We start from the raw sequence: 27,258 nt of genomic DNA on the forward strand, positions 1-27,258 counted from the left end.
GCGCGACGGTCAGCCGTAAGGCAACTACTGTAGATCTCTTGATGATGGGGTGCTGGCAGGGCAGTATTGCCAACTGAAAAATTTACGACTATTTGGTCAAAATATCATCGTGTGATAGGTGAAGCTATGCAAAAATGCCGCTATATTGGTCAACAACATCCACCAGTCACTCGTCCGTAGATTTTCCACGCTGGGTTGATATGATTTTCCACCAAATTTTGTGGAAAACCCACTGAATTGGCAACTGGCAATGCTGTGGTGTGAGAGTGTTGGAACACTCTCATACGCGGGAAATTTGAGTGCAACTGGAGCTCGCAGCGAGCGTTTAGCACCACCGTCAAGTTACACTAGTGCTTGCTGCGAGCGTTTAGCAGTGAAAGGGTTAAAAGCCGCCAAGCGCATTCTCTAATGTATAGTTCACCGCTACTCAGCAACAGGGCGACCATGCCACCAGGGATTTGTGACTCATGGCAAGTCAGGAGGTCACGGAGCCGGCTCACTTAAGACGAGGGGTCAGTCTCAGGCTGAGTCTGTGTGTGCGTGGATTCGTCATCGTCACTGTGACTTATTACTTCAGCCTGCCTCCTGCTCCTGCAGCCTGTCCTACTGGAACACAATGTGCTTGATTGAAACTTTATATAATTTCCATTCAGAGTACCGTAGGAATAAGACAACAATATACATTATTAATGGCTGGATTTTTTCCCCCAGAACAAAGAAGCAGCAGCTGCTAAGCGGCTTAGTAAACACCTGAGGGCGAATCTTCATTAGTCTCACCCCCTACTTCCCGTTTGGGGACTCAACCGCACCTGGAGCACCAACTCCAATGAGTAACTGAGGTGGTAGGAGAGAAGTCGAATCTGGATTCAATTCCAACGAATTCCAAAGATTTGATTCCATCGAATCCAAAATTAGCGAATCCTGGCCACCTCTAGTGTAAGCTGAGAGGTACGTGTGGTCACAGTGTACAAAATGCTGAACAGTTATTCTGTACACCAGCATACAGAAGTGCACTGTACATTGAAAATATTGAATGTAACATCTAAAAGAGAAGATTAGTAATGAGATTCAAATGGCTATATTATTTAGACTCAATAACAACCTTTCCAGCCAGCCAGCCAGCCTCACCTCCAAACACTGATCCTCTGTGTGCTCTGCTGTCCTGTGGAACTCCTTAAAAAGACTAAATTACTGTTCACTCGTTGAATCACTCATTGTGTTTACTCTGGATAAGAAATACGAGTGACAAACATCTCCACAAGATGTGAATTCAATATGCTTCTTAGCTAGTAGGAGCTAATGTAATTATTGTTTCGTGAAGAATACTTTATATTTTAGTAATCTTTTTCTTGTGCAAAACATTGAATAAACAACAGAATCACATTTTTTTTTTTTTTTTTTTTTTTTTTACAGCAAAGGAGACAGTTCAAGGGCGTAAAAAAAATATATAAAAAAGCCCGCTACTCACTGCTCCTGAATAGAGGTCAAAGGAGTGTCAAAAAAGAGAGGTTAATTTCGGGAGGAGAGGTGTCCTGATACCCTCCTCTTGAAAGAGTTCAAGTCGTAGGCAGGAGGAAATACAGATGAAGGAAGATTGTTCCAAAGTGTACCAGCGTGAGGGATGAAAGAGTGAAGATGCTGGTTGACTCTTGCATAAGGGGTTTGGACAGTATAGGGATGAGCATGAGTAGAAAGTCGTGTGCAGCGGGGCCATGGGAGGGGGGAGGCATGCAGTTAGCAAGTTCAGAAGAGCAGTCAGCGTGGAAATATCAATAGGAGATAGAAAGAGAGGCAACATGGCGGCAGAGTTTGAGAAGTAGAAGACTATCAGTATGAGGAGGAGAGTTGATGAGACGAAGAGCCTTTGACTCCACTCTGTCAAGAAGAGCTGTGTGAGTGGACCCCCCCCACACATGAGATGCATACTCCATACGAGGGCGGACAAGGCCCCTGTAAATGGATAGCAACTGTGCGGGGGAGAAGAACTGGCGGAGACGGTACAGAACACCCAGCCTAGAGGAAGCTGATTTAGTAAGAGATGAGATATGAAGTTTCCAGTTGAGATTTTGAGTTAAGGATAGACCGAGGATGTTTAGTGTAGAAGAAGGTGATAGCTGAGTGTTGTCGAAGAATAGGGGATAGGTGTTTGGAAGATTGTGTCGAGTTGATAGGTGAAGAAATTTAGTTTTTGAGGCACTGAAGGACACAAGGTTCCTGCTGCCCCAATCGGAAATGATAGCAAGGTCTGAGGTTAAGCGTTCTGCAGCCTCCAGTCTGGACTCGTGTACTTCCTGTTGAGAGGCTCTTCTATTGAAAGTTGAATAATGCAGAGTGGAGTCGTCGGCGTATGAGTGGACAGGACAGTTTGTTATGGAAAGATCATTGATGAATAACAGGAAGAGAGTGGGTGATAGGACAGAGCCCTGTGGAACACCACTGTTGATAGGTTTAGGAGAAGAACAGTGACCGTCTACCACCGCAGAGATAGAACGGCCGGAAAGGAAACTGGAGATAAAGGAACAGAGAGAGGGATAGAATCCGAAAGAGGGCAGTTTAGAAAGCAAAGACTTGTGCCAGACTCTATCGAAGGCTTTTGATATGTCTAACGCAACAGAGAAAGTTTCACCGAAACGGCTAAGAGAGGATGACCAAGAGTCAGTTAAGAGAGCAAGAAGATCGCCAGTAGAACTCCCCTTGCGGAACCCATACTGGCGATCAGATAGAAGGTCAGAAGTGGAAAGGTGCTTTTGAATCTTCCGGTTAAGGATTGATTCAAAAGCTTTAGATAGACAGGAAAGTAAAGCTATAGGGCGGTAGTTTGAGGGATTGGAGCGGTCACCCTTCTTAGGCACAGGCTGTACAAAGGCATACTTCCAGCAGGAAGGAAAGATAGATGTTGGTAGGCAGAGACGAAAGAGTTTGACCAGGCAGGGTGTCAGCACAGAAGCACAGCACGTGTGGGGGGGCTCCACTCACACAGCTCTTCTGGACAGAGTGGAGTCCAAGGCTCTTCGTCTCATCAGCTCTCCTCCTACTGATAGTCATCTACCTCTTAAATTCCGCTGCGATGTTGCCTCTCTTTCTATCTTCTATCGATATTTCCACGCTGACTGCTCTTCTGAACTTGCTAACTGCATGCCCCCTCCTGAGAGGCATATATATATATATATATATATATATATATATATATATATATATATATATATATATATATATATATATATATATATATATATATATATATATATATATATATATATATATATATATATATATATATATATATATATGATTTGTGAGTTTGTTTTACGCGTTTTTAAATAACGCGAGGTCCAAAATCCAAATAAATGTTTAATTTACAAGTTTTTTCACTTACGCGATATTTTATGGAGTGGCCACCAGATGTCTCACGCAACTGGACTCCCACAGCCACACAGCTGAGCTCAGTTCTTCCCGCGCGCCACTTGAACAACAATACAGTACCCACGCTGCCACGCTACTCAACAACAACACCCTCACTGCTGTGGAGTGGCCACCAGATGTCTCACGCAACTGGACTCACACGGCGTCGCGGCCACACAGCTGAGCTCAGTTCTTCCCGCGCGTCACTTGAACTGAACAACAATACAGTACCCACGCTGCCACGCTACTCAACAATAGGGGTGGGCTGGTACAGTACCAGCTTCTGGTACAGTACCAGGACCAGACTGCTCGGTACCGGGACCAATACCAGCCAGTCACTCATGGTGTCCCTCGTTTCTTCCTCTCTCGAGTGAGGCTGTGTGCCTGAGTGGATATCTCTGTGATATGGATATTCTCTCTCTCTCTCTCTCTCTCTCTCTCTCTCTCTCTCTCTCTCTCTCTCTCTCTCTCTCTCTCTCTCCACTGAATGAAGTGAATATTTATATTTCGATAGAAACCTACCTCTTGTTTGATTTATATTGTTTTTGATTTACGCGACCTCTTCAAGGACACAATGCTTGTGTAAATCGAGTTACCTGCATATATATATATATATATATATATATATATATATATATATATATATATATATATATATATATATATATATATATATATATATATATATATATATATATATATATATATATATATATATATATATATATATATATATATATATATATATATATATATATATATATATATATATATATATATATATATATATATATATATATATATATATATATATATATATATATATATCTCAAGTTTACTTGCTTCATTCGAGTATGGCGCTAAACTCGGGATCATGAAACTCAAGGTATTGAAATCCATGTAAAAGCACTTATTGGTTCCGACCCGTGGAAAAAAGACTTTTTTTTTTAACTTTACTCCCTTGTTATCAATTTTTTTGACTTTACTCCCTTGTTATCTCAAAATACATACCTTGGTAATAGGCAGAAAATTGGAACAGGTCGTTTTTAAGCCCCAATTGAAGGCGGCTGCCTTACAATCCACAACGCGCATTTGTGGTGGACAGCAGAATGACTAATTTCAGCGGGGAGATATTTCTCACAACATCGGCCAGTGTAGTGGACCTTCTTCTTCTTCTTTTGACCTGTAATGCTTTGTGTCTCTTCTTAGGTCCTCCTCCTCCACACTTTTATACTTCACAACATGCACTTAGGGCCGCTTTCATAGTCATTTTGTTTGCTTTGATCGTTACCAATGGCGGCGGTAGCCGCTATAACATTTCCACTTGAAACTGGCCGATGGGGTAGTGGCGGCTGCGGGGTCAGCCTAGCCCCGCACTTACCACACACCCTCAACATCTCTCGCTTCGTCTGCAGCCGCCACTACCCCATCGGCCAGTTTCACGTGAAATACTAAGCGGCGACAACGTTGCCAGATCGTCGTACTCTGCTGATTATATTTCCCGACATCTTACCCCTAAACTGTCTTCGGGGCTCCAATAACGAAACTCATTTATAGTTATTGTTAAAAGAGTTAGATCCTGATGTTTCTTGGCAAAAGTTAGGCGTCAGAAACCAGTAAATGCTATGCTCAGAGTACAGCAATCTGGCAACGGTGAGCGGTGATCACCGCCATTGGCAATGATCAAAACAAACAAAGTGACTGTGAAAGCGGCCCTTCGTTACTTAACAGTGCACACTTACATATGCACTTCACCCTGAACTTAGGTGTTTTTCTGTCCTTTTCTTTCCCTGATTTTGCTTTTCTATGCCCTTTTGCTATTTTTCACTATTACTTTTCACCGTCGCTGCCGTGCATTACAGGTCAAAAGAAGAAGAAGAAGAGGAAAACAACACCGGGAGATCTACAATTTTCATTCTTGAGAAAAAGTTTTTTGGATTGTGGTTCCCCAGCACGGGGTGTTCTCTTATCTTGTTAATCAAGTAGTAAGCAAAGCAGCTCTGCCAGTCCATTTTACGAGTCTCTTGGTGGGCCATCTTCCACTGCACCTCACTCCTCAGCCACTGCCGTCGTCTGTTTGTTTACATGCAGCCGTTCGGCATCCACATACCCACGCTCACAACCGTTTGCCATTCATAAGGACAACCAACAACTCGCTCCCGGTTGGGCATGTGGCAACCGCGGTTGCCCATATGCCCCAATGGTTGGACACCGCCTTTTAAACCAGCATGCATGACGCCGACGGTAGGTAGACGTGACCCGTACATGTCAAAGCAACGCGAAACTCGTGGCGGTAATGCACGAAAGTCACGATGGTAAGAATTTAGGACTAAGCGCTAAACTCGAGGATCGCGAAACTCGGATGGCGCGAAACTCGAGAGGGTACTGTATATAGAGATATATATATATATATATATATATATATATATATATATATATATATATATATATATATATATATATATATATATATATATATATATATAGGTGTCCCACGAGTTATGGTAAATACTTTGAGAGATGATATATCAGGTAATTCTAAGTGAAAATTACTCTATACACATATGCTCGTTTTGCTTTATTATGCGAGAAATTGAGTGTTTAGGTGTGGCGGTTTGTGTGCTGCCGGGGCTGCGGGGCCATGTTGTGTAGGGAGCAACAGCTGACTGACTGCCAGGCGTGATGCCGTAATCTGTAGCCTAGTGATAAACATTTGCATTTATTACAACATGGGGCTGCATTATCAACAAATAACACTTACTGAGTGACCAAATAAATTACTGTGCGGGATAATCAAAGAAAAAATACTCGAACTTAACAATGGAACAGTTAGAAAAACGCTTTATGCAGACATGGCAACTCACTGCGCTCACTGTGGGGCTGTGACAGTTGACACAGTGTAGTGTTTAAACGCCAGTGTGATAACTCACCTTACAACAAGTGTTCAAAGTGAGAGCCTTCACACTCAATACACTTCCTTGCTCGATCCAGGACCGATGTCGTCACCCTCCTCACCATTGGTCTGTTGTTCTTTGTTTCCTGTGTCACTTCCTGGATCCGCTGAATTAGCTGTTCTCTTGAATGCGGTTTATTCTTGTACACCAAAGACTTCATGTGACCCCATAAGTAGAAATCCAGTGGTGTTAGGTCAGGGGATCTCGCTGGCCATTGCTGAGGGCCTCCTCGACCAATCCACCTCTCAGGAAATAGCTGGTTGAGGTATTCCTTGACTCGTTTACTGGAGTGTGGTGGTGCACCATCCTGTTGTAGTATGGGATGTTCAGAAATGTGTAGTGGAACTGCTGTAAGAAGGAGAGAGCTCATCTCTCAAAAAGTCATGGTAGGCGTCCCCTGTTAGGCGCCCTCGAAAATGAAAGGTCCAAGAAGTAGGTCATCCACAATGCCACACCAAGCGTTCGGAGAAGCGATGCTGGAAGTTGCTTTCAACAGTTTGGTGTGGATTTTCCTTGCCACCAGTGATCATTGTGAGTGTTTGTTACTCCGTGGGCGTGTAAATGTTGCCTCGTCTGTGTACAGAATGTGGTTGCTGTGGTGTTGGTGTTGAAGGAGCCAGTGACAAAATTCAGTCTCTTTTCATGGTCTTCTGGTTTTAGGTGTTGTGTTTTGTGTAAATAGTACGGGTGAAAGCCTTCTCTCCTCAGCGTGCGCCAAGCTGACATGCGTGTAACTCCCAGGCAGCGATGAAAGCCTCCGTGTGATTATGCTCGGGCTTCTTAATGCTGCTTGAACAACACCCCTACCTTCCTGTGCCCCTTCTGCACGCTCAGCTGTTGCAAGCACTCCCGGGAAAGTTCCAAAATCTCTTAGGTGCTGGAAAACTCGGCAAAATACTCTGCTGTCAGGATGTCTTCTGTCAGGATATTTTTGTCTGTATTCTTGTGCGGCAGCCCAGGAGCTACCGTTACAGAATCCGTAGATGAACATCATGTCTGAGTATTCAATATTAGTGAAGGTAAAGGGCATTTTCCAGAGGTTATTTCGATAAAGTGTAGTCAGGAAACACTTCTCAGTGCGACTTTTACGCGCGCCTCAACAGACTGTCGGCATTCCTTGCTGTGAGTTGCCATGTCTGCATAAAGCGTTTTTTCTAACTGTTCCATTGTTAAGTTCGGAGTATTTTTTCTTTGATTATCGCACAGTAATTTATTTGGTCACTCAGTAAGTGTTATTTGTTGATAATGCAGCCCCATGTTGTAATAAATGCAAATGTTTATCACTAGGCTACAGATTGGCGGCATCACGCCCGGGCAGTCAGTCAGCTGTTGCTCCCTACACAACATGGCCCCGCAGCCCCCGGCAGCACACAAACCGCCACACCTAAACACTCAATTTCTCGTATAATAAAGCAAAAACGAGCATATGTGTATAGAGTAATTTTCACTTAGAATTACCTGATATATCATCTCTAAAAGTATTTACCATAACTCGTGGGACACCCTGTATATATATACACTCAACCCTCGATTTGCCGGACCTCCATTTGCCGGGTAAAAAAAAAAAAAAAAAAAAAAACGTCCGGGACAAGTCGATTTCAAACTACCGCGCCAGACAAAGTTCGCAAATCGGGCACTAGATGGCAGCGCGGGCGGACATACACGTCTAGTACTGGACTGTACACAAGTCTGCCGCATCACATGTGCATGTTGTAGAAGGTAATATATTATATTACAGGACAGTATAGGACAGCTATGCGAGGTGTAGTCCGGGGGTGGGTTGTGTTTCCCGGACATATATAGGGTAAAGTCCGGCATTTTCCATTGCCGGACATTTGCCATTCCCGGACAAGCCTTCCCCCCTTTTAGTCCGGCAAATCGAGGGTTGAGTATATATATATATATATATATATATATATATATATATATATATATATATATATATATATATATATATATATATATATATATATATATATATATATATATATATATATATATATATATATATATATATATATATATATATATATATATATATATATATATATATATATATATATATATATATATATATATATATATATATATATATATATATATATATATATATATATATATATATATATATATATATATAAAATACATGCATTTTGTTTAATGCTATGTTAAAACCCAGTATACTGTAAATTTTGCAATTTCTTTAGATTAACGCGATGTGATCCAAATCAAAATTTGCTGCAGGGGTTTAGTTCTGAGAATGGTCTCCAGATTCCAAGTGTTTTCCCGTGCTTCCCGCTATGTTTCAGCAGCTTTGGGCTACTTTTATGGGTGACTTATTCTGGAAGTGCTACAGATGAGCTGGCAACACTGACCTGCACTGCATGACCAGACTTGCTTGATGGTCACACTCTAGTCCTCATGCAGTTATCAAGTCACCTCCACACACACACACACACACACACACACACACACACACACAATGGGTGAGATGGATGTAGATGCAATAAGCAATGAAAGGGACCTTGGAGTGATTGTTTAAGATACACTGACCCTTGATAAACACATAAATAGAATATTTGGAGACATATTAGTCTGTTGAAAAAAAATTTGAATGGCATTCCATTATATGGCTAAGTATATGATGAAAAAAATCATAATGGCAGCATTGGTTTGGTCACCCCACAGGAAAAAAGATATAAGGAAGCTGAAAAGGATACAGAGGGTAACCACCATAATGATACCGGAGTTGTCGAGTCTGCCATGTGAGAACAGACTGGAGGAAATGAAACTGATGACACTTGAGGAGAGGAGATAAAGAGGAGACTTAACAGTTCTGTATATATTTAGTAGTGGATCGGACAAACTGGAAAGAAGTGACCTGGTTGTGACAGAGGGGAGGAGGGGGCTGAGAGGTCACAGTAAGAAGCTGAAAAAGGGAACACGTCTGAAGGACAAAAAGAAGTACAGTTTCCCACACAGAGGTGTGGATGAGTGGAATGATCTAAAGGAGGAGATTGTGGAGGCAAGGAGTGTCCAGCAAAGGAAGGAGAGCTTGGATAAACATAGACAAGAAGGCAGGACTATCCGTGCTTACCTCAGGCCCTGTAAACCACAAATAGGTAAATACAGATAGGCAAATACACACACACATATACACACAAATGCAAAGACCAACCAAAGCTATTTTGCAGATTTATAAATGGGAAACTAAAACAGCGTGAGGAAATGACAAAACTGAAAGTTAATGGCGAGGTGTATGTGGATGAGTTGGAGATGGCGGAAGAAATGAACAAAAGCTTTCAAGAAGTATTCACAAGAGAAAGCAAGTTTGACGTACCAATTGGAATATGTGTGACATAGAAATCACAGTGCAGGAGATAACTAATGAAATGGAGAATCTAGATGTGAGGAAGTCACAGGGTCCCGACAGTGTTTCCAACTGGGTGCTGAAGGAGTGGAGGAATCAATTGGCGGATAAAATACACAAAGTTATAAACAAATCATTGGCTGAGGGTGTATAGTCCAGCAAATCTTAAGTGGCGGCTCTGATGTAGACAGCCCGCTAGACACTGGTGCTATGTCTCCAACTGACCTAGCACACCGTGCCTCTCACACCCTTCTCTCTCTCTCTGTCCGCGTGTCTCTCTCTTTCTCTCTCACTCAAGTATAAAAACAAATATGTTTTTTATGATTGATTCTCTATCTGTGAGTGAATACAAAGAAATTTGTACAACACTTGGCAGCGTTACCACCGCGGCGTTGTCAGCTCAAGTCAACCCAACACACCGCAGTTGCCAGTTGCTCTACCTGCTTGAATTATCGCATTTCTGCCATTTTTTGGTGTGTGTCTGCCATCTGCCATACAATATCAGCCATATGGCATAATTATGATAAACTATGGAGACTGCACCTGTATATGGAATGCCAGGACCGTCAAGCAAATTTTGATGCGAGTCATCCAGGTGAATGGTGAGGTTCCGCTGGGGATGGCCAGGGAGTGGAGAAGGAGTGGTCGCTAAGAACATTAAAATATTACACTTTGACCTTATTTCCACACCACCCAAGGGGTAAAGAGCCTTGGTGCATTTTTTAAAAGAGGTTTATTATTATTATTATTAGTATGCATTGTCGTGCACCATACTCCCGAATGAGTACACCCCACTTTTCTACACACACACACACACACAGAGAGAGAGAGAGAGAGACAAACACACACACACACACAGACAAACACACACACAGAGAGAGAGAGAGAGAGAGAGAGGCAGAGTGCGAGGTCAGTTGGAGACGTGGCAACAGAGTCGAGCGGGCTGTCTACGTCAGAGCCGCCACTTGATTTGCCGGACTATAGTCCCTCTGGACAGGAAAAAAACTGACATAGTCCCCATCTACAGGAGTGGAAGAGGAGACGACCCACTTAATTATAGACCAGTTTCTCTTACAAGCGTAGTGTCAAAAATATCCGAAAGAATTGTGAAAAAGAAATGGACGAGGCACCGAGAGGAAAATGAAATCATCACAGAAAGACAGTTCGGATATAGGAAAAGAAGATCATGCCTGACAAACTTAGTGTGTTTCTATTCAAGGGTGATAGATGTTGTGCAGGAGAGAGATGAATGGGATGACGCTGTCTACCTGGACTTGAAAAAGGCCCTTGACAAGGTGCCACACAGGAGGTTGACGTGGAAGCTGGAGACAGTGGGTAAATTAGGAGGAGGACTTCTAAAGTGGATGGAGGATTTTCTGAAGAACAGGATAATGAGAACAACTATTAGAGACAGGAAATCAAGTTGGAAAAATGTCATGAGTGGAGTTCCACAAGGCTCTGTGTTGGCCCCAATTATGTTTGCATCATATGTTAATGATATGATAGAAGGAGTGGAGAGCTATATGAGCCTGTTTGCCAATGATGCTAAGATAATGAGAAGAGTGGAAAAAGAGGAGGACTGCTTGCTGCTCCAGAGAGACCTGGACACAGTGTGGGAGTGGAGCAGGAAGTGAGAGATGAAATTTAATACCAAAAAGTGCAGTGTTATTGAATTTGGAAAGAGTGTAATGAGAATAGAGGGACATTGTAAGTTGGGTAAGGATAAGTTAGACAAGAAGAAAAAAGAAAAAGACCTTGGAGTGATGATCACAGAAAACTTGTCTCCAGAAAGACATGTAAATAAAATATCAACTGAGACTTACAACCTGCTGAGGAACATCAGAGCAGCGTTCACATACCTTGATGAGGACATGGTAAGGAAATTAATTGTGACCTTGATACGCCCTAGACAAAAATATGCATCAGTGGCTTGGTCGCCATCACTTAAACATGTTAAAAAACTGGAGAGGATACAGAGAGCGGCAACAAAATGGCACCTAGTCTGAGTGACCTGCCTTATGAAGAAAGACTGCTGAGGCTGAACCTCCCTACATTGGAAAGTAGAAGAGAAAGAGGAGATTTAATAGCGGTGTATAGGGTGATGAATGGTCTGGAGAAATTGGATAGAGATGACCTTTTGATAAGAGAAGAGAGAAACTTAATAAGAAATGGAACTGTTGAGAAAAGGAATTTGTAGAAGAGACATCATAAAGAACAGCTTCTCACAGAGATGTGTGGGGGTCTGGAATGGGCTGGAGAGGGAAGTGGTACAGGCTAAGTCAATAAGCGCATTTAAGGCCAAATTAGACGGAAGTAGTTGGAAGAGCGGGACAGGACAACCTGAGCATAGCTCCATCCTGTAAATCACACCGAGGTAAATACACAAATATGACGTATGAAGACAGATTGAAGGAGATGGAATTGACAACACTGGAACAAAGAAGGGAGAGAGGAGATCTGATCAGGCTGTATAAGTTGGTAAATAAGTTTGATGAGGTGGATAGAGATGATCTCTCCTTAACTGTGAGAATGCAGGGGCTGAGAGGACATGGAAAGAAACTTAATAAAAGAACCTGTTTGAGCGACTTAAAATAGTATAGTTTTCCACATCGAAGTGTTAACACATGGAACAGCTTGCGGGAAGAGGTGGTGGAGGCGAGCAGTGTCCAACAAATGAAGGAAAGGCTCCATGAATGTAGATATGGAGATGAGACTATTAGAGCTTAGCTCGGGCCCGGTGGACTACAAATAGGTAAATACACACACACACACAGATTTACCTCTAATTGATTACATTCAATAGTGTGCAGGGCACCAGGGTTGGTGCATAACGAGCATAACACTTATATATGTAAAATCTTGTTTACTTATGTAAAATTTACATTATCCCTTTCACGCACTACGACATGATTCACGTCAAAACGGAATCGTCTACTCTGAGCCTCAGACTCGAATTGCGTCAAAAACTTTAAAAAATTCGCCAAAAATAAAGTATCTTTCAGAATCGCATCAAAATTTTTTACGTCAAAGATCCAATAAAATAAACTAATCGTCAGCTCTCTCATGCCGTTGGATTTGAAGTGATAATTACCCATGGCGTAGTTGCCTCTCAGCAGGCAGCCTGTGAGCGCGGACTGCCGTCCCTTGAAATTGTGTCCGGAGCCTGGTAAGCCTGAATTACAGTTGTCAAACGAAATTGGTGTAATTTATACTTACTTCCGATGTAAAGTGATCGTGCCGTGATACAATATATTGTTTTATATTCGCAGGGACAAGTAACTGTTACTATTTGAAAATATGGCGAAGAAATTATGAAGTGAAGAGATTTTGAGACCCATTTGTACAGAGCATGATGATGATTCTTATGAAAGTGATGGTGGAAAAGTGAGAAAACTCCAGCAGAGGGTGTTAGGGAGAGGCTTCGTGGCAATTATTATGATTATTATTGCATCTGGCGAAGTTCTTCTGGACGGGAAATATGTGCACTGATAGTCATGTTTGTTATTATCAAAACTCTATTCCAGCCAACAGTGACTTCTATTTTGACCACCTTGACCTGGCCGTTGTGTTCTGTTTGCTGCCCGAGCTGTTTCTTCTACTGGAGAGAACAGAATAGATAAAAAAATAGTTTTCCTCAATTTTCTCAAGAACTACTGGGTGTATGAAAATTCCTATGATAGCTTTGGAATCCTTATAAAAATTCCCTTTTATTTACATATAGTCATAAAAAGTCGACTCAGGAAGTTTTGAGCTACAAGGTGGTGTAGGCATTTCTTATCTATCTTTAATCAATGTTTTTTTCGGAGTCGGTAAACTTCGCTATTTATTTACATTTCTTGATATTTTTCCTTTCATAAGGCAGAATAATCTCTTCCATAACCAATGATATATAATAATGCCAGGAAAAAAGAATACTCGTGGCTGAAATTGATAACATGAAAAAGATTTTCGCCACACGGTGAGGCCATTCCGCAAGGCCCTTAGGGAGCCCCAGGCGCCGTCACAGTGGAAAGAAACTTGTTAAACTTTTGGTGCGTGAAAGGGTTAAGCAAACTCACAGGAGCACAATACTTGTGTAAATTCAGAGGTACCTGTATACATACATTAATGTGGGAGGCAAGTGTACTGATAACACTGAATAAGTCTACAGTAACCATTGTATTCTATGACAGTATTGCAAAGCTTTATAGGGACCAACCTGTTCGCTTCCCAGGAGTATTGCTTGCTTGACATGTTTCCTGTTTTCTCAAAGGTGTGTGGCTGTACCTGAAAATATATAAATAAATTACTATGTGCAGCAGACCCTCTACTTAACACAAGATAGGTGCCAAGAACCTTGTGTTGAACGGAATTTCTGCGTAATAGAAGTGGTACTGCAACGGGATTTATCAATTTGGGATTGGAAGAGCTGCTTCCCTTCAAGGCTGAGGTTTTGAATGGCAGAATTAAAGACACAAATATACCACTACTGTGCTGCTCCTGCAAACAGAAAACAGTAGAAGTAGCTGAAAGATTACATCTTTTGGGGTTAAATCTCTCTCTCTCTCTCTCTCTCTCTCTCTCTCTCTCTCTCTCTCTCTCTCTCTCTCTAAAGAATGATAGATAGATAGATTAAACAAAAAGATATATGGACTGACGAGAGAGAGAGAGAGAGAGAGAGACACACACACACACAAACTAAATGCTTACCGTACAATAATCTTTCTATAAATCGGGCCTCAATATATTTCAGATTGGATAAATCACTCTTTCAGGGCTCCAGATATATATTTGATTATTTGTATACTGGACCTAAATCCAGGAGAAATAGCACCTGTTCAGACAGCATCAGGATGGATGTTGTAAATGGGTCAAATACCAGGTTTGGAGTTAGAAATATGGCACGAGTCTGGACTGTGTCACTTCAAAACAAGGACTGCCTGTCTCTCACATCCCTCCTGAACCTCCACTGGAGAAGGGCAAAAGGAAAGCGGCCAGTCATTGCTTGATTTTTTTTTCAATCATATGGACACACAGAGAACAGTTAAATTAACTTTCAAATCCAAAAATAGTTTAGATTTGTGTGCACCAGATACAACTCATAACTTCATCATTGAGAACTAGCTTCCCTGATGCGCACGGCACACTTCATACTCTTCTGCTCCGCGCTTTGTTTACAAACGTCGCCCTCACCTCCGCCGCCTCGCCCTTGCCGTTCCGTTGAACATGGCAGTGCTCCATGACCAGATAAATTTATATTTACATGCCTCTGCTTTACTCCAGTTTCCTTGTGTTGTCTTGATCTTTTATGCAAGAATTAATCAGAATTGCTGGTCAACTCTTGAACAGTCTTATTTGGCTATGCAAAAGTTTTTTTAAATTTAGTTATTTCAGATTTTTGGCTATTTTGTGTTAGTTCTCCTCTGATTAGTTTAACTTATGGAGGGTTTATTGCGTATGGCATATTTGATACCTGCACAGGACAAAGATCAGGATTTTCAAGTCACTTGTGCTCCCTGTCTTACTCTACGGCTTTGAGACAAGTACAATGAATAGTGACCTGAAGTGGTGAATTGATGCAAATTGATGAGCAAGGTGGCTGATGGGATCCAGTGGGCTCCAAGGGTTTTGATGTGGTTAAAGGACCATATCGAACATTTTCAGTTTGCTCTCAGCCTTTTCTTTTAAATATGCTTCTCACAGGTCTGAATGTGTGGTGTCACTGCTGTCTTGTTTCGGAAGAGACACCCTGGCAATTTTAAACTCACCAAGTTGAGTTGTCATGTTGGCAATGATTCATCAGACAACTGAAACCCTCTTCACTGTGCCTCTAACACTGCTGTGGAAGTGAATTACCACTTGTTCCCTAGTTCATAACTGAACCTCATCAAATCAGTGATAATAATAATACACAATATATACAAACTGGAATAATTTCCACACCATGATTGCCAACTCCAGCTATACAGTCACTTGGCACGCTACCAAGAAGTCGATTCTGCTCTCTGAGATGCTTCAGTAAGAGACAAGGCTTAGTGGAGGAGGCCAAGGGGATGCCCACAGAGTTACCGTTTGAGTAACTCAATGGATCCTGCCGTGAGTTATTTAGGATGGGAAGAGGGTCTGCATGGAGATTTGATTGAAGGGACATCTGGGGCTGAGGTATATTGGATGAACTGATACAATTCCCTGGCGGACGTCTCTATCAATTGAGTGATTGACAGGCATATCCACAAGTAAATTTATGAAAACTGAACATTTTTCATGATATATACCAGCATGAAGACAAGTGTTTGGAGTGAGCACAGTTGCTGATACAACAGTACTTCCAAATGGCAGCAGAACTGGGAGACTTGTTAAAAGTTCCATTGCTACCACTGCATTCTCAGTGATGATCTTACATGCTGCCTCCTGGAATGATGCTTCTGCCACCTGTTTGCTCCATAAACACCGTGATCTCCATCTGACAAAGAGGCACCTAAGTATATCACAAGATTGTCACTTGCCAGACACTAACATTAAATAAGAACAGCCAGTTTAGGATACATCCTCAAATGAATAACTTCTGCAGTCTCAATGATAAATTAGGAAGGTAAATCCCTAAGAAAATTGCCTCCTTTGACTCACCTGTTTTTGGTTTGAGTTATTATGCAATAAAGCTTGTGGGTTTCTTTCATTAGATCTGCCTGGATCCTCTGTCGGGATTCTCAACAACTGCTTGATCTGGTTTGTTGCATCATACCCTCCGCCACCAGTCCATCCTCCTCCTCCTCCTCGAGACTCACTGCCACCTCCACTTGCACCATCCATCTTGAAACTAAGGCTAGATTACTGAAAGGAAACAGTCACATACATCAGTCCTCAAAAAAATAGTTTGCATCTGGAAATTTAATCACCCCTCCTGTTGATATATGAAGTGTCTCTGATGTGATGTAAAAAAGGAAATACTGAAGATAGAAAAGTTAAAAGAAAAAGAAATAAAAGATGAGTATAAACGTGAAATGAAAGAGGCCTTAAGTGAAAAATTGGAAAGTGTAAAAGATAGTACAGATATTGAAAAAGGTTTTGGAACATTTAACCTGGTAGCAGCGACGGGCCAAATTTGTGGCTTTACCGTGTAGCAGCGACAGGCCAAATTTGTGCCATGATATAAACCCCCAAAATAGATGATGCATTAACTGATCACAAATGCTTTGATATATATTATGAAATGGTTTGTGTGAGTGATGATTTTTTCTCATTTTTCTCGCTTAGAGGGACCATTAACCCTTAAACGGAAACGTGACTCCAGGTGGAGTCACGACTTCCTGGTTTTGAAAGGCGCGCTATTTTTTCACTCGCGCCTTGCTACAAAGCTTGTGTGGGAGAGTCGATCGTCAGTGTGTCATCAGACCTTGAGGGAAACAGATGTGCTCCACGCTGGAGTTGCTCCTTCTATCCTAAGCAAGGGCTGTGATGCCGCTGGACCCACACCGTCCGTTTGTGAAATTTTTTTTAGGGGGAATGTAGTGGGGGACAACATTGTTTATAGGACTGTATATGTGATATACAAGGCCTTAGTACCTGTACCTCATGCTAAATATGTTCTGTGGGACTTGATAAGAGTTCTCTGGGAAAGCAACCGCTCGTAGTGATAGGTTTCGCCGGTTGTTCATGCGCCAACTTGCCATGGAAATGGCAAAACCATGTGCTATGAAGAGGCTGGAGAATCCTAACCTCAGCAGAACACTGGTGACAACTATCAAAAGCTGCTTCAACATTGTTGAAGTTCAAGTCCAGCAGCCTACACCACCATCAGGAGAGATAAGGTGCCACATTTGCCCGTGGAAGACTGCAAGCAAATGTAGAACAGTTTGCGCAAGGTGCAACAAGGTAACCTGTCAGCGACACTATGAGATCTACTGCACAGACTGCCAAGATATGTAAATAAATGTTTGTATATTCACGGAAAATATATTTTGTATTTTGATCATAGGAAATTTTGCTGGTATGCATATTCTGTTTATTTACTTGCTTATTTACAAAAAAAAATACAGAAATTATCATTTTCAGTTATTTCTAATGGTATATTCAAGGAATGTTATTATCATAAATTATTTTGTGTGTATGCATTTTGTGTTTACTTATTTATTTACATGTTTATTTATAAAACCACATGCAAGAATTGTTCATTTTCATTTGGTCAGAGCACCACATTTGGATTGCAGGATAGACTTTTTACACCATTTACTTGAAAGAGCAACCATTTTAGTTAGAGAATATTAAATTTTCTTACTTTTCTTTTAGAAGGATTCTTGTTTATAAATTGTATGGCAAAGTCACTATTTTTTCAATTTTTTTGTAATAAATCATGAAAATTAAATATGATCATAAATTTCCTTGTTTTTACTTTCATTGTCCTACAAGAAGTTTTCTTTTTCAATTCTGATGCAGTGTAACTCAATAAAGATATCCATATATTTTTTTTAAATATTTTTGCGGTGGGTCCAAATGGAGTCACGGCTCCACTAGTGTGAGTCAATTTGGGCGCTACCATTTAAGGGTTAAGAAACATGATCCCCACTGCTACCGGGTTAAAGAAGTAATGTTAATTACAACAAAAAAGTGGTGAGGGATGGAAAAAGAAAAGAAAATTCATGGTGGACAGAAGAGATAAGGAGGATAGTAAAAGAGAAAAGGGAACTTTTAAGAAAACTCAAGAAAGAAATGTGGCTGAGCAAGTAAAAAGGGAAAGGAAAAAGAAATATAGAGAATGCAAAATTAAATTAAAACAAGCAATAAAAGAAAGTAAGAAGAGTTGATGAAGACTGGAAAAAGACTAAGTGAGAAATATAAAGGGAACAGGAAATCATATTGGAAAGAAGTAAAAATTAAAGAAATGTAAAAAATATCTCCCCAAGTAAAATAAATGAAGTTATGGATGAGAATGGAAAGATGTTGAAAGACGGGGAAGCTGTGAAGGAGAGATGGAGAGAATATTTCAAAAACTTAATGAATTTTGAGGATGGACGTCCAGCAGCTGTAACAGCAGCAGTTTTGAGTAGAGGTAGAGGAGGAGTATATAAAGAAAGAAGTATAACCAGGGCCGGCCAGCCCTAGCAGGTGTGGGACCCAACGCAAAAATCCATCTTCCTGCCATTTAGTGCAGTCAAACAAATACAAAACAATACAAACTGAGGTGCATAAATGAGAAATGTTGCAAATGTAGTTGTCACAGTTTTGATGAAAAATGCAAATTTTATAAAAATATCTTACGTGACTTGGCAAATGCAAAGTCATTTATAAGCTGACTGAAGTCCAATTGACCTGCAACTTCATTCTCAATAGAGAGGATAACAAGACCATTCAACCTCTCTTGCGAAATAATTGATCTTAAGTAGGTAGCAAGTGTTACAGACCTCATAACGAATGAGTGACGTCATCCCCGCGGGGCCCTTAGAGGCGCAGGGCCCAATGCAGTTGCATCGGTTGCACTGGCCTAGGGCAAGCCCTGAGTATAACATATGAAGAAGTAAATCAAGCAATAAAAAGATTAAAAATGGAAAGGCAGCAGGAATTGATGGAATCATAGCAGAAATGTTGAAGTGTGGAGGAGATGTAGTTATTAAATGGATGGGCAAGATATGTGAAGTAGCATGGGAGGGGGGGGGGGGTGCCAGCAGACTGGACAAAAGCCATCATTGTCCCAGTTTACAAGGGGAAGGGCAGGAGAGGGGAATGTGGGAGCTATAGAGGTATAAGTCTCCTGAGTATATCGGAGAGGTAGATGGAAAAGTCATAATAGAGAGGGTGCAAAGACTTAGAAAAGAAAATCAGTGAAGAACAAGGAGGCTTCAGGAAGGGAAGGGGATGTGTGGATCAGATATTTGCCTTCAGGATGGTAGTAGAAAAAATAATAGCAAAAGGAAAGAAACCATACGCTGCCTTCATGGATTTGGAAAAAGCTTATGACAAGAGTCAATTGGATTACATGACATTACGAGGCTACTTGACCGACGTGACATTAAACAAGTTGACACTATTGTTTTAGATTTTGCCAAAGCCTTCGACAAAGTCCCGCACAAAAGACTGACATTAAAACTGAAATACTACGGTATTTCAGGACCTATTCTTCACTGGATCACTGCATTTCTTACTAACCGGACTCAACGTGTTCTTCTTGACGGATCTTCATCTGACACTGTCCCTGTTTCTTCAGGTGTCCCACAAGGCACCGTTCTAGGCCCCCTTCTTTTCCTCCTGTACATTAACGATCTTCCACTGTCATCGCCTAACTCTTCCACTAGACTATTTGCCGACGATAGTTTACTGTTTAGAGCAGTAAAGACTACTGATGACTGCAGACTACTACAAAACGACTTGGACGCCCTCGAGTGGTGGGAACGCACCTGGCAGATGCACTTCCGACCAGACAAATGCAAACTATTAAGATTCACCAGAGTGCACAGCCTCATCCATCACACTTACACTCTCCACAATTCAGATTTAGAATCAGTTAACACACACAAGTACCTTGGTATCCATCTCTCAACTAACTTGAAATTCAACACTCACATAGACCATATCAGTGCCACAGCCAACAGAACACTGGGGTTCCTGAGGAGGAATTTACATAACTGCACACCTGACATTAAACGCATAGATTATGACACACTTGTGAGACCAACAATGGAATACTGCTCCACGGTGTGGGATCCTCACACACACAGAAACATTGGTAGGTTAGAACAAATCACCACCAAGGCGGCTAGGTTCATTACAAACAATCACACTCGAACGCCTGGAATCACAACACGGATCAAACAACAGATAAACATGGACCCTCTTCACATACGCAGACAAGCACACAGACTTACACTTATGTACAAGATCACAAACACTCACATTGACATGGACCCACAAACATACCTACACAAGGCAAACAGTCAACGTACTCGTAACACACACATCCATAAATACCAAACATATCACACTAACACTCACGCATACAAGCACTCATACTTTCCACGCACCATACTTGACTGGGACAGCCTCCCTCAACAGATTTTAGACTGCGGTACAATAGACTCATTCAAAAAACAAATACATACTCACTTGTCACCACAACACACCAACACTACCAATTACACTTGATTCACTTCCCTCCCCTGCACACCCGGCTCCCCCGTTCCCCCAACAGCCAACAAATATGCGTGTTATGCACCTGTACGGGTGCCCTGCGCATCATGTATCCAGATCCAGATCCAGATCAAGGGTGAGTGGAGGGAGGGGTAGAAGTGAGTCAGGTCATGTCCTGACCAAAGCCCTGACCTGACTCTCCCTTCTGCCACTCCCTCCCCACACCCTTCTCATTTCCCCTTCTGTGTGTGTGTGTGTGTGTGTGTGTTTCCAACTAGGCACGCTGGATTATCTGAGGAGTTACCTTGAGAACAGAACTTACTGTGTGCAAATAGGTAAATCATTCTCTACTCATAAACTTTTGCAAAGAGGAGTCCCCCAGGGAAGTGTACTGGGTCCAATTTTATTCTGTGTTTATACTATCAGTCTTTCACATTTGCTAAGAAGGCATGAAGTTGACTTTAAACTGTATGCTGATGATACACAGTTCTATTTGTCGCTGAGTGATGTGGAAAACATTGAAGATAAGCTGAGCAGAATTATGGATGATGTTGGGAAATGGATGAATTCTAAGCAACTGAAGCTGAACGAGGATAAAACTGAATGCTTGATTGTGGGGAAGAACAAGGATCTCAGGAGGCTAGATATTTCCACTCTTCGGATAAAAGATAACACTATGACCGTAAAAAAGTCAGTCAAAGATCTAGGTGTGATACTTGACTGCATTCTACCATTCAAAGAACAGATCAATCAGGTGGTGAGAACGGCAGGCTACCATCTGAGAAATATTGCATTTGTCAAGAAATACCTGGATGATAAGACTATGAAGATGCTTGATATATATAATCATGTAACTAGTAAGCTGGATTATTGTAATTCACTTTATTATGGCCTTCCTAAATATCTGCTGAAGAAACTACAACTTATGAACAGAGCTGCGAGGCTAATAAAGGGTCTGCCCCCGCCCCCCGTGAGAGAATAACACCTGCACTTAAAGACTTGCATTGGCTACCCATTAAGGCACGAATAGTCTACAGTGACAGTCCGGCAATCTTCAAGAAAGCGCTGGACTCACTTATTCACTAAATCCTGCGACTTAACAAATATGAGGATTGAGGACAACTTTAGGTGCTAATATTACTGTTATAATGTTAGCGGCCGTGTGGAGCGCTGCTACGGCGGTGGACCGGGGCCTGAAACCTCATCAACGGTAAACGGTAACCACACACACACACACACACAGAAGGGGAAATGGGAAGGGTGTGGGGAGGGAGGGGCAGAAGTGAGTCAGGTCATGTCCTGACTGAGGCCCTGACCTGACTCTCCCCACTGTCCCTCCCTTCCCACACCCTTCTCCTTTCTTCTTGTTTTCAACCTCTCTATCTCTCCCTGTTTCCCCTACTCCTTCTCCTTGTTCTCCCTTCTTACATCCTCTATCGGTATTTTTTCATGACTCACTCTGTCGTTCTCCTCACTTTCTCCTTCCCTGTATTTACCTAATTGTGATATAAAGGAAGTGAGCTATGCTAATGTTGTCCTTTCTCTGAGTATTCTTCCCCCCCGCTCAAGAAACTAATTCCTGTGCGAAGTTCATATTTACGAAGCAAATGTCGAAAGTCGAAACAAGAATTATAGAATCATTTACTGGGACAGCGTCGTAACGACGAAACGTCCTTATGTAGTGCGGCGACTATGCCTGATGAATGAGCCTCTCATAACCCACTTAGCCAGTGGGGTACCTCTTTGGCCGACTCAGTAAGTAGTGGCTCTCCCATCACGTTGGTCATGGGTTCAATCCCAGGCAGCCGGCGAATACCCTCTTCTTGTCTTGATTAATTTCTCGTGTGTTTCGATACACGCAGAGGACTTGTAGGAAAATAGAAAAGAGAAAAATAAACTCCCGGGGCATGTCAGTGGTGGCATAGCGGGCATCCTCTCCTGCAGTTCTGTTGAGTTTCCAAGGGTAACAGGTAGGATGGCCCATGCTCCGAGGGTAATAGAAAATGGGAAGTGTTGGAGGTATGTCTCTACGGGGACATTGTGAAATAGTGCACCAAAATGGGTCACAGTCTAAAGGTCTCAACACACAGAAATTAATCTACATAGAGGGGAACGTCATGTAGTGCGGCGACTATGCCTGATGAATGAGCCTCCCATAGCCCACTTAGACAGGGGGGTACCTCTTTGACCGACTCAGTAGGGAGTGGCTCTTTCGTCATGCTGGTTGCGGGTTCAATCCCAGGCAGCCGGCGAATACCCTCTCCTGGTCTTGATTAATTTCTCGTGTGTTTCGATACACGCAGAGGTCATGTAGGAAAATAGAAAAGAGAAAAATAAACTCCCGGGGCATGACAAATAGGTGTGGGAAAAATTTGTAAGTGTGGGGAGGGTTTATAAAGCCTTAAAACATATATAAATAATAAAAAAAAATATAAGGTCGCTACTTCGCGGATTTTCACCTATCGCGGGGGGTTCTGGAACCTAACCAACGCGATAGACGAGGGATTACTGTATATTGTTAGAGAGTAACTCATTTTGAGCTATTTGATAGTTCAACTCAATGTACAGTCGCCCACAAGAGTGTTCGCTCACGCACTTACAGTTTATAAAGGGTTCATAACTGTTCAGTTCATGGTATGTTTATGGCATTATTAGGAACAATATATGCCGGTAAACCATTGCCGTGCCTGGCCAGTGTCTGACAGAGTGTACCTTGGTGGGTTTTTTAATGCCAACCCCGCCCATAACCTGCATGATAGACAAAGGAGAACTGGGTGTTTATTTCCTTCACTGCCACTTCCATAGCTGGGCGTTATCGCGATACTTTATCGCTGATAACAAAATCGGGTTATCGGCCATCCGCTACTTATTTAAATATATATCGGTATCTTCATTACTTTTGTAACCAAACTAGCGATAATCGCTACTTTTTTCCGCCTCAGAAAAAAAAAGCATTGTCTCCCTACTGCGCATGCGTGGCCCGGTGTTGTATGAAAAAACTTCGAGGTATGAAATATCTTCAGTGAAGAGATTTCATACTTAGATCATCAACATTAAAACACTAGGTTATTTTTTTTTATGTTACTAAAAAATCAATATATCAAAGAGAAAAATCATTAAACTTTGGCCAAAAAATGATTATTCACTGGGTCAAATTTGATATTCCATATTCGTCTGTGAGCATGCCATGGTATTGAAGGCACCGGTGTTGTGTTATTTGGTGTTCCATCGTCAAAGTTACAAGCTTTTTACAAACACTGGTCTCTTGTTAACTGCGCATGCCCAGACCAGTAAGTGAACCTGTACAGTCTCACAAAGCTTTTAACACATTAAGGGTTGCTGGAAGGCAGAATCAGACATACATTACCACCATCCTCGCTGTTTCTAGAACGACACTCTGTACATATAAATTACAATTTGTACACAGTGTCGTTCTAGAAACAGCGAGGATAGTGATAGTGGTACTGTATGTCTGATTCAGCCTTCCAGCAACTCTTAATTACAGTTTAAAAGCTTTGTGAGAGTGTACAGGTGTACGCTTGCTGGTCTGAGCATGCACAGTTCACGAGGGACCAGTGTTTGTAAACAAAAGCGCCTGCTTTGACGGTGGGTACGCCAAATAACACAACACCGGTTCAGGCGTTTCTAGTATTACTGTCCATATGTATGTGTCAGCGTGTGGTTTTCAGGTTTTGTAAGTTTTCTAAAATACAGGTAATGAAAATTTGAATTCATCTTTGTTTTTCTATCTGAAATATCAATATAGTATCGTTTTCGCCTATCGGACTTATCGCTAGCTAGTATCGGAATTATGGATTTATATCGGGTATCGGTTATCGGTTATCGCCTATATTTGTGTCTCCAGTTAAGGAATATCGGTTATCACCGATAAGGTTTTTCATTATCAGTTATCGGTTATCGGGAATAAGGTTTTCTGTTCTCATGCCCAGCTATGGCCACTTCCTATTTTTGTTTTTTCTTCCATTTTTAGTTTTCAGTCCATTGAGTGTTTTGAGGCATCACTTGTGTAAATGGATAATAACCATATGCCCAATGCCTAATGCGGCAAAATATGGAAACACAAGGGAGGTTCATGCATATTTACCTGTCTTTTAGTGACCCTAAGCAGGGGTAGAGCCCCGTCAGAAAAGGCTTGAACACTCATATTAGATTTCAGGTGTGGTGAGCCACTGGTTCTGGCTGCTGCAAGATGCATTAAGCTGCTCTACTGCCCATGGCCACACAGGTTAGCACACACTTTTCATGGAAATTGGTACATTTGTTTTGATCTCTACACTTTCATATCGGTTTCCAGGAGTTTGAAGGTTAGTAGAATATATAGCAAGAGCAGTCAGTTAGGGTGTGCACACAGAGAAAGCAGGTCTACCCACCCCTGCTACCAGCGTCGACCCGCTCCAGTAGCCCATGCAGGTAAACCTGCTTTATCTGTGTGTTCACACTTAAGTCAGAATAAGAGGTTAAACCTTTTGACCAATCTTGACCCAATTATCATAATCATGTTATGGTTATCATTTGCCCAACAAACAATTCTTTAAAACACTCATATGAACTAAAAACAATCAAATGAAAGAACACAAAACAATAGAAAGCAGCAATGGGGGATGTGGAGATTACAATAGCCTCCTCTGCTGCCAGTGACAACAACAGCACAGTGCGAAGCGTGTCACTTGTATCTATCGTAAACCGTTAAACTTAACATATCTGACCACAATAAATCTAACCTAATCTGATCCCCCACTGTCAAATTACAATGTGCTAAACAGCGCTCACAAACTTTATACATCAATAATCTCATGTTTCTTAATTTTCGGGAAGCTAAAAGTTATATACTGCACTGCATTCAGAAAATTAAATACAACACAATGTCAGTATATTAACCTCATGCAAGATGGCTATGGTTATTTCCATATTAGCAACAACAATGAAGGAAATATTTAGAGACAAGACCCTGGCTCACCCACAACCTGCATAACGGGGACCTGGCTCACCACAACCTGCATAACGGGGACCTGGCTCACCACAACCTGCCTGACGGGGACCTGGCTCACCACAACCTGCCTGACGGGGACCTGGCTCACCACAACCTGCATGACGGGGACCTGGCTCACCACCAACTGCCTGATGGGGACCTGGCTCACCCACAACCTGCATAACGGGGACCTGGCTCACCACAACCTGCCTGACGGGACCTGGCTCACCACAACCTGCCTGACGGGACCTGGCTCACCCACAACCTGCATAACGGGGACCTGGCTCACCACAACCTGCCTGACGGGGACCTGGCTCACCACAACCTGCCTGACGGGGACCTGGCTCACCACAACCTGCCTGACGGGGACCTGGCTCACCACAACCTGCCTGACGGGGACCTGGCTCACCACAACCTGCCTTAGGGGGACCTGGCTCACCCCAAACTGCCTGTCGGGTACCTGGCTCACCCACAACCTGCCTGACGGGGACCTGGCTCACCACAACCTGCCTGACGGGGACCTGGCTCACCACAACCTGCCTGACGGGGACCTGGCTCACCACAACCTGCCTGACGGGGACCTGGCTCACCACAGCCTGCCTGACGGGGACCTGGCTCACCACAACCTGCCTGACGGGGACCTGGCTCACCACAACCTGCCTGACGGGGACCTGGCTCACCACAACCTGCCTGACGGGGACCTGGCTCACCACAACCTGCCTGACGAGGACCTGGCTCACCACAACCTGCCTGACGGGTACCTGGCTCACCACAACCTGCCTGACGGACACAAGCACCTCACTGGGCCTGCCTCTGCCTCACCATGGGCCAAGTAGAAAGTCATCAGCTGGTAAACAAATCGTCTGTACTTTCCCCCAAGCCGCTTTCCATTCCCCGAGAAACATCGTCGGAGGTAAACTTCCCCTACGGTTGTTTATCTCATTCCTAACCAGCATTTTACTCACAGTTACGGCATGCATGTATTAGTTTGTGTGGAGGAGGCCGGTAAAATCCTCCTTCCCCCGCAGGTGAAGGCGTCGCAATGGTGTTGTTGTGGCGCAGCGGGGCCGCGAGGGGGCGGCGGCGGCGGCGGCGGAGAGGCGGCGGGCTTGAAGGCGCTAGACTCTCGCTTCTCACATCAGCTGTTCTAAAAGCCATAAAGGAGATCAATCGGGTTTACATGAGTGTTTTTTTAGGTTCATGGTACAGAAGAAGGGTCAAACTACCACCAGGGTCATACGCACAACTATCCCTGGAAATGAACACAACTCCTACGAAAGCCTTATTCTTTATTCTTTATTCTTTATTTGGTTTACAGGCCCCATATTCCACCCAAAGGTGCTCTTAGGGTCTCCAGTATTATTCAATAATAAAATACAATCTTGCAAAACAGTAAACAATATAGATTTCTAAAGCACACACACACACACACACACACACACACA

At 42.5% G+C, this 27,258-nt stretch overlaps 1 protein-coding gene across 2 annotated transcripts in view; it reads right to left on the reverse strand.

Moving 5' to 3' along the window:
• The window catches only part of LOC126992145 (terminal uridylyltransferase 4-like), a 75,278-nt gene extending 48,354 nt beyond the window's left edge, over positions 1 to 26,924 (reverse strand). Inside the window, exons 1-3 of one of the 2 annotated variants that reach the window (XM_050850801.1) lie at positions 26,779 to 26,924; positions 16,333 to 16,536; positions 13,925 to 13,992 (exon numbers count right to left, since the gene is read on the reverse strand). In XM_050850801.1, the coding sequence (XP_050706758.1) occupies positions 13,925 to 13,992; positions 16,333 to 16,515 (251 nt within the window). In that variant the 5' untranslated portion in view covers positions 16,516 to 16,536; positions 26,779 to 26,924. The remainder of the gene's footprint in view (positions 1 to 13,924; positions 13,993 to 16,332; positions 16,537 to 26,778) is intronic. The other variant, XM_050850802.1, reaches the window with a different exon arrangement.
• Between the last annotated feature and the right edge of the window lie 334 nt (positions 26,925 to 27,258).

This window comes from Eriocheir sinensis, unplaced genomic scaffold (genome assembly GCF_024679095.1).
Source record: "Eriocheir sinensis breed Jianghai 21 unplaced genomic scaffold, ASM2467909v1 Scaffold408, whole genome shotgun sequence".
NCBI classification, from domain to species: domain Eukaryota; kingdom Metazoa; phylum Arthropoda; class Malacostraca; order Decapoda; family Varunidae; genus Eriocheir; species Eriocheir sinensis.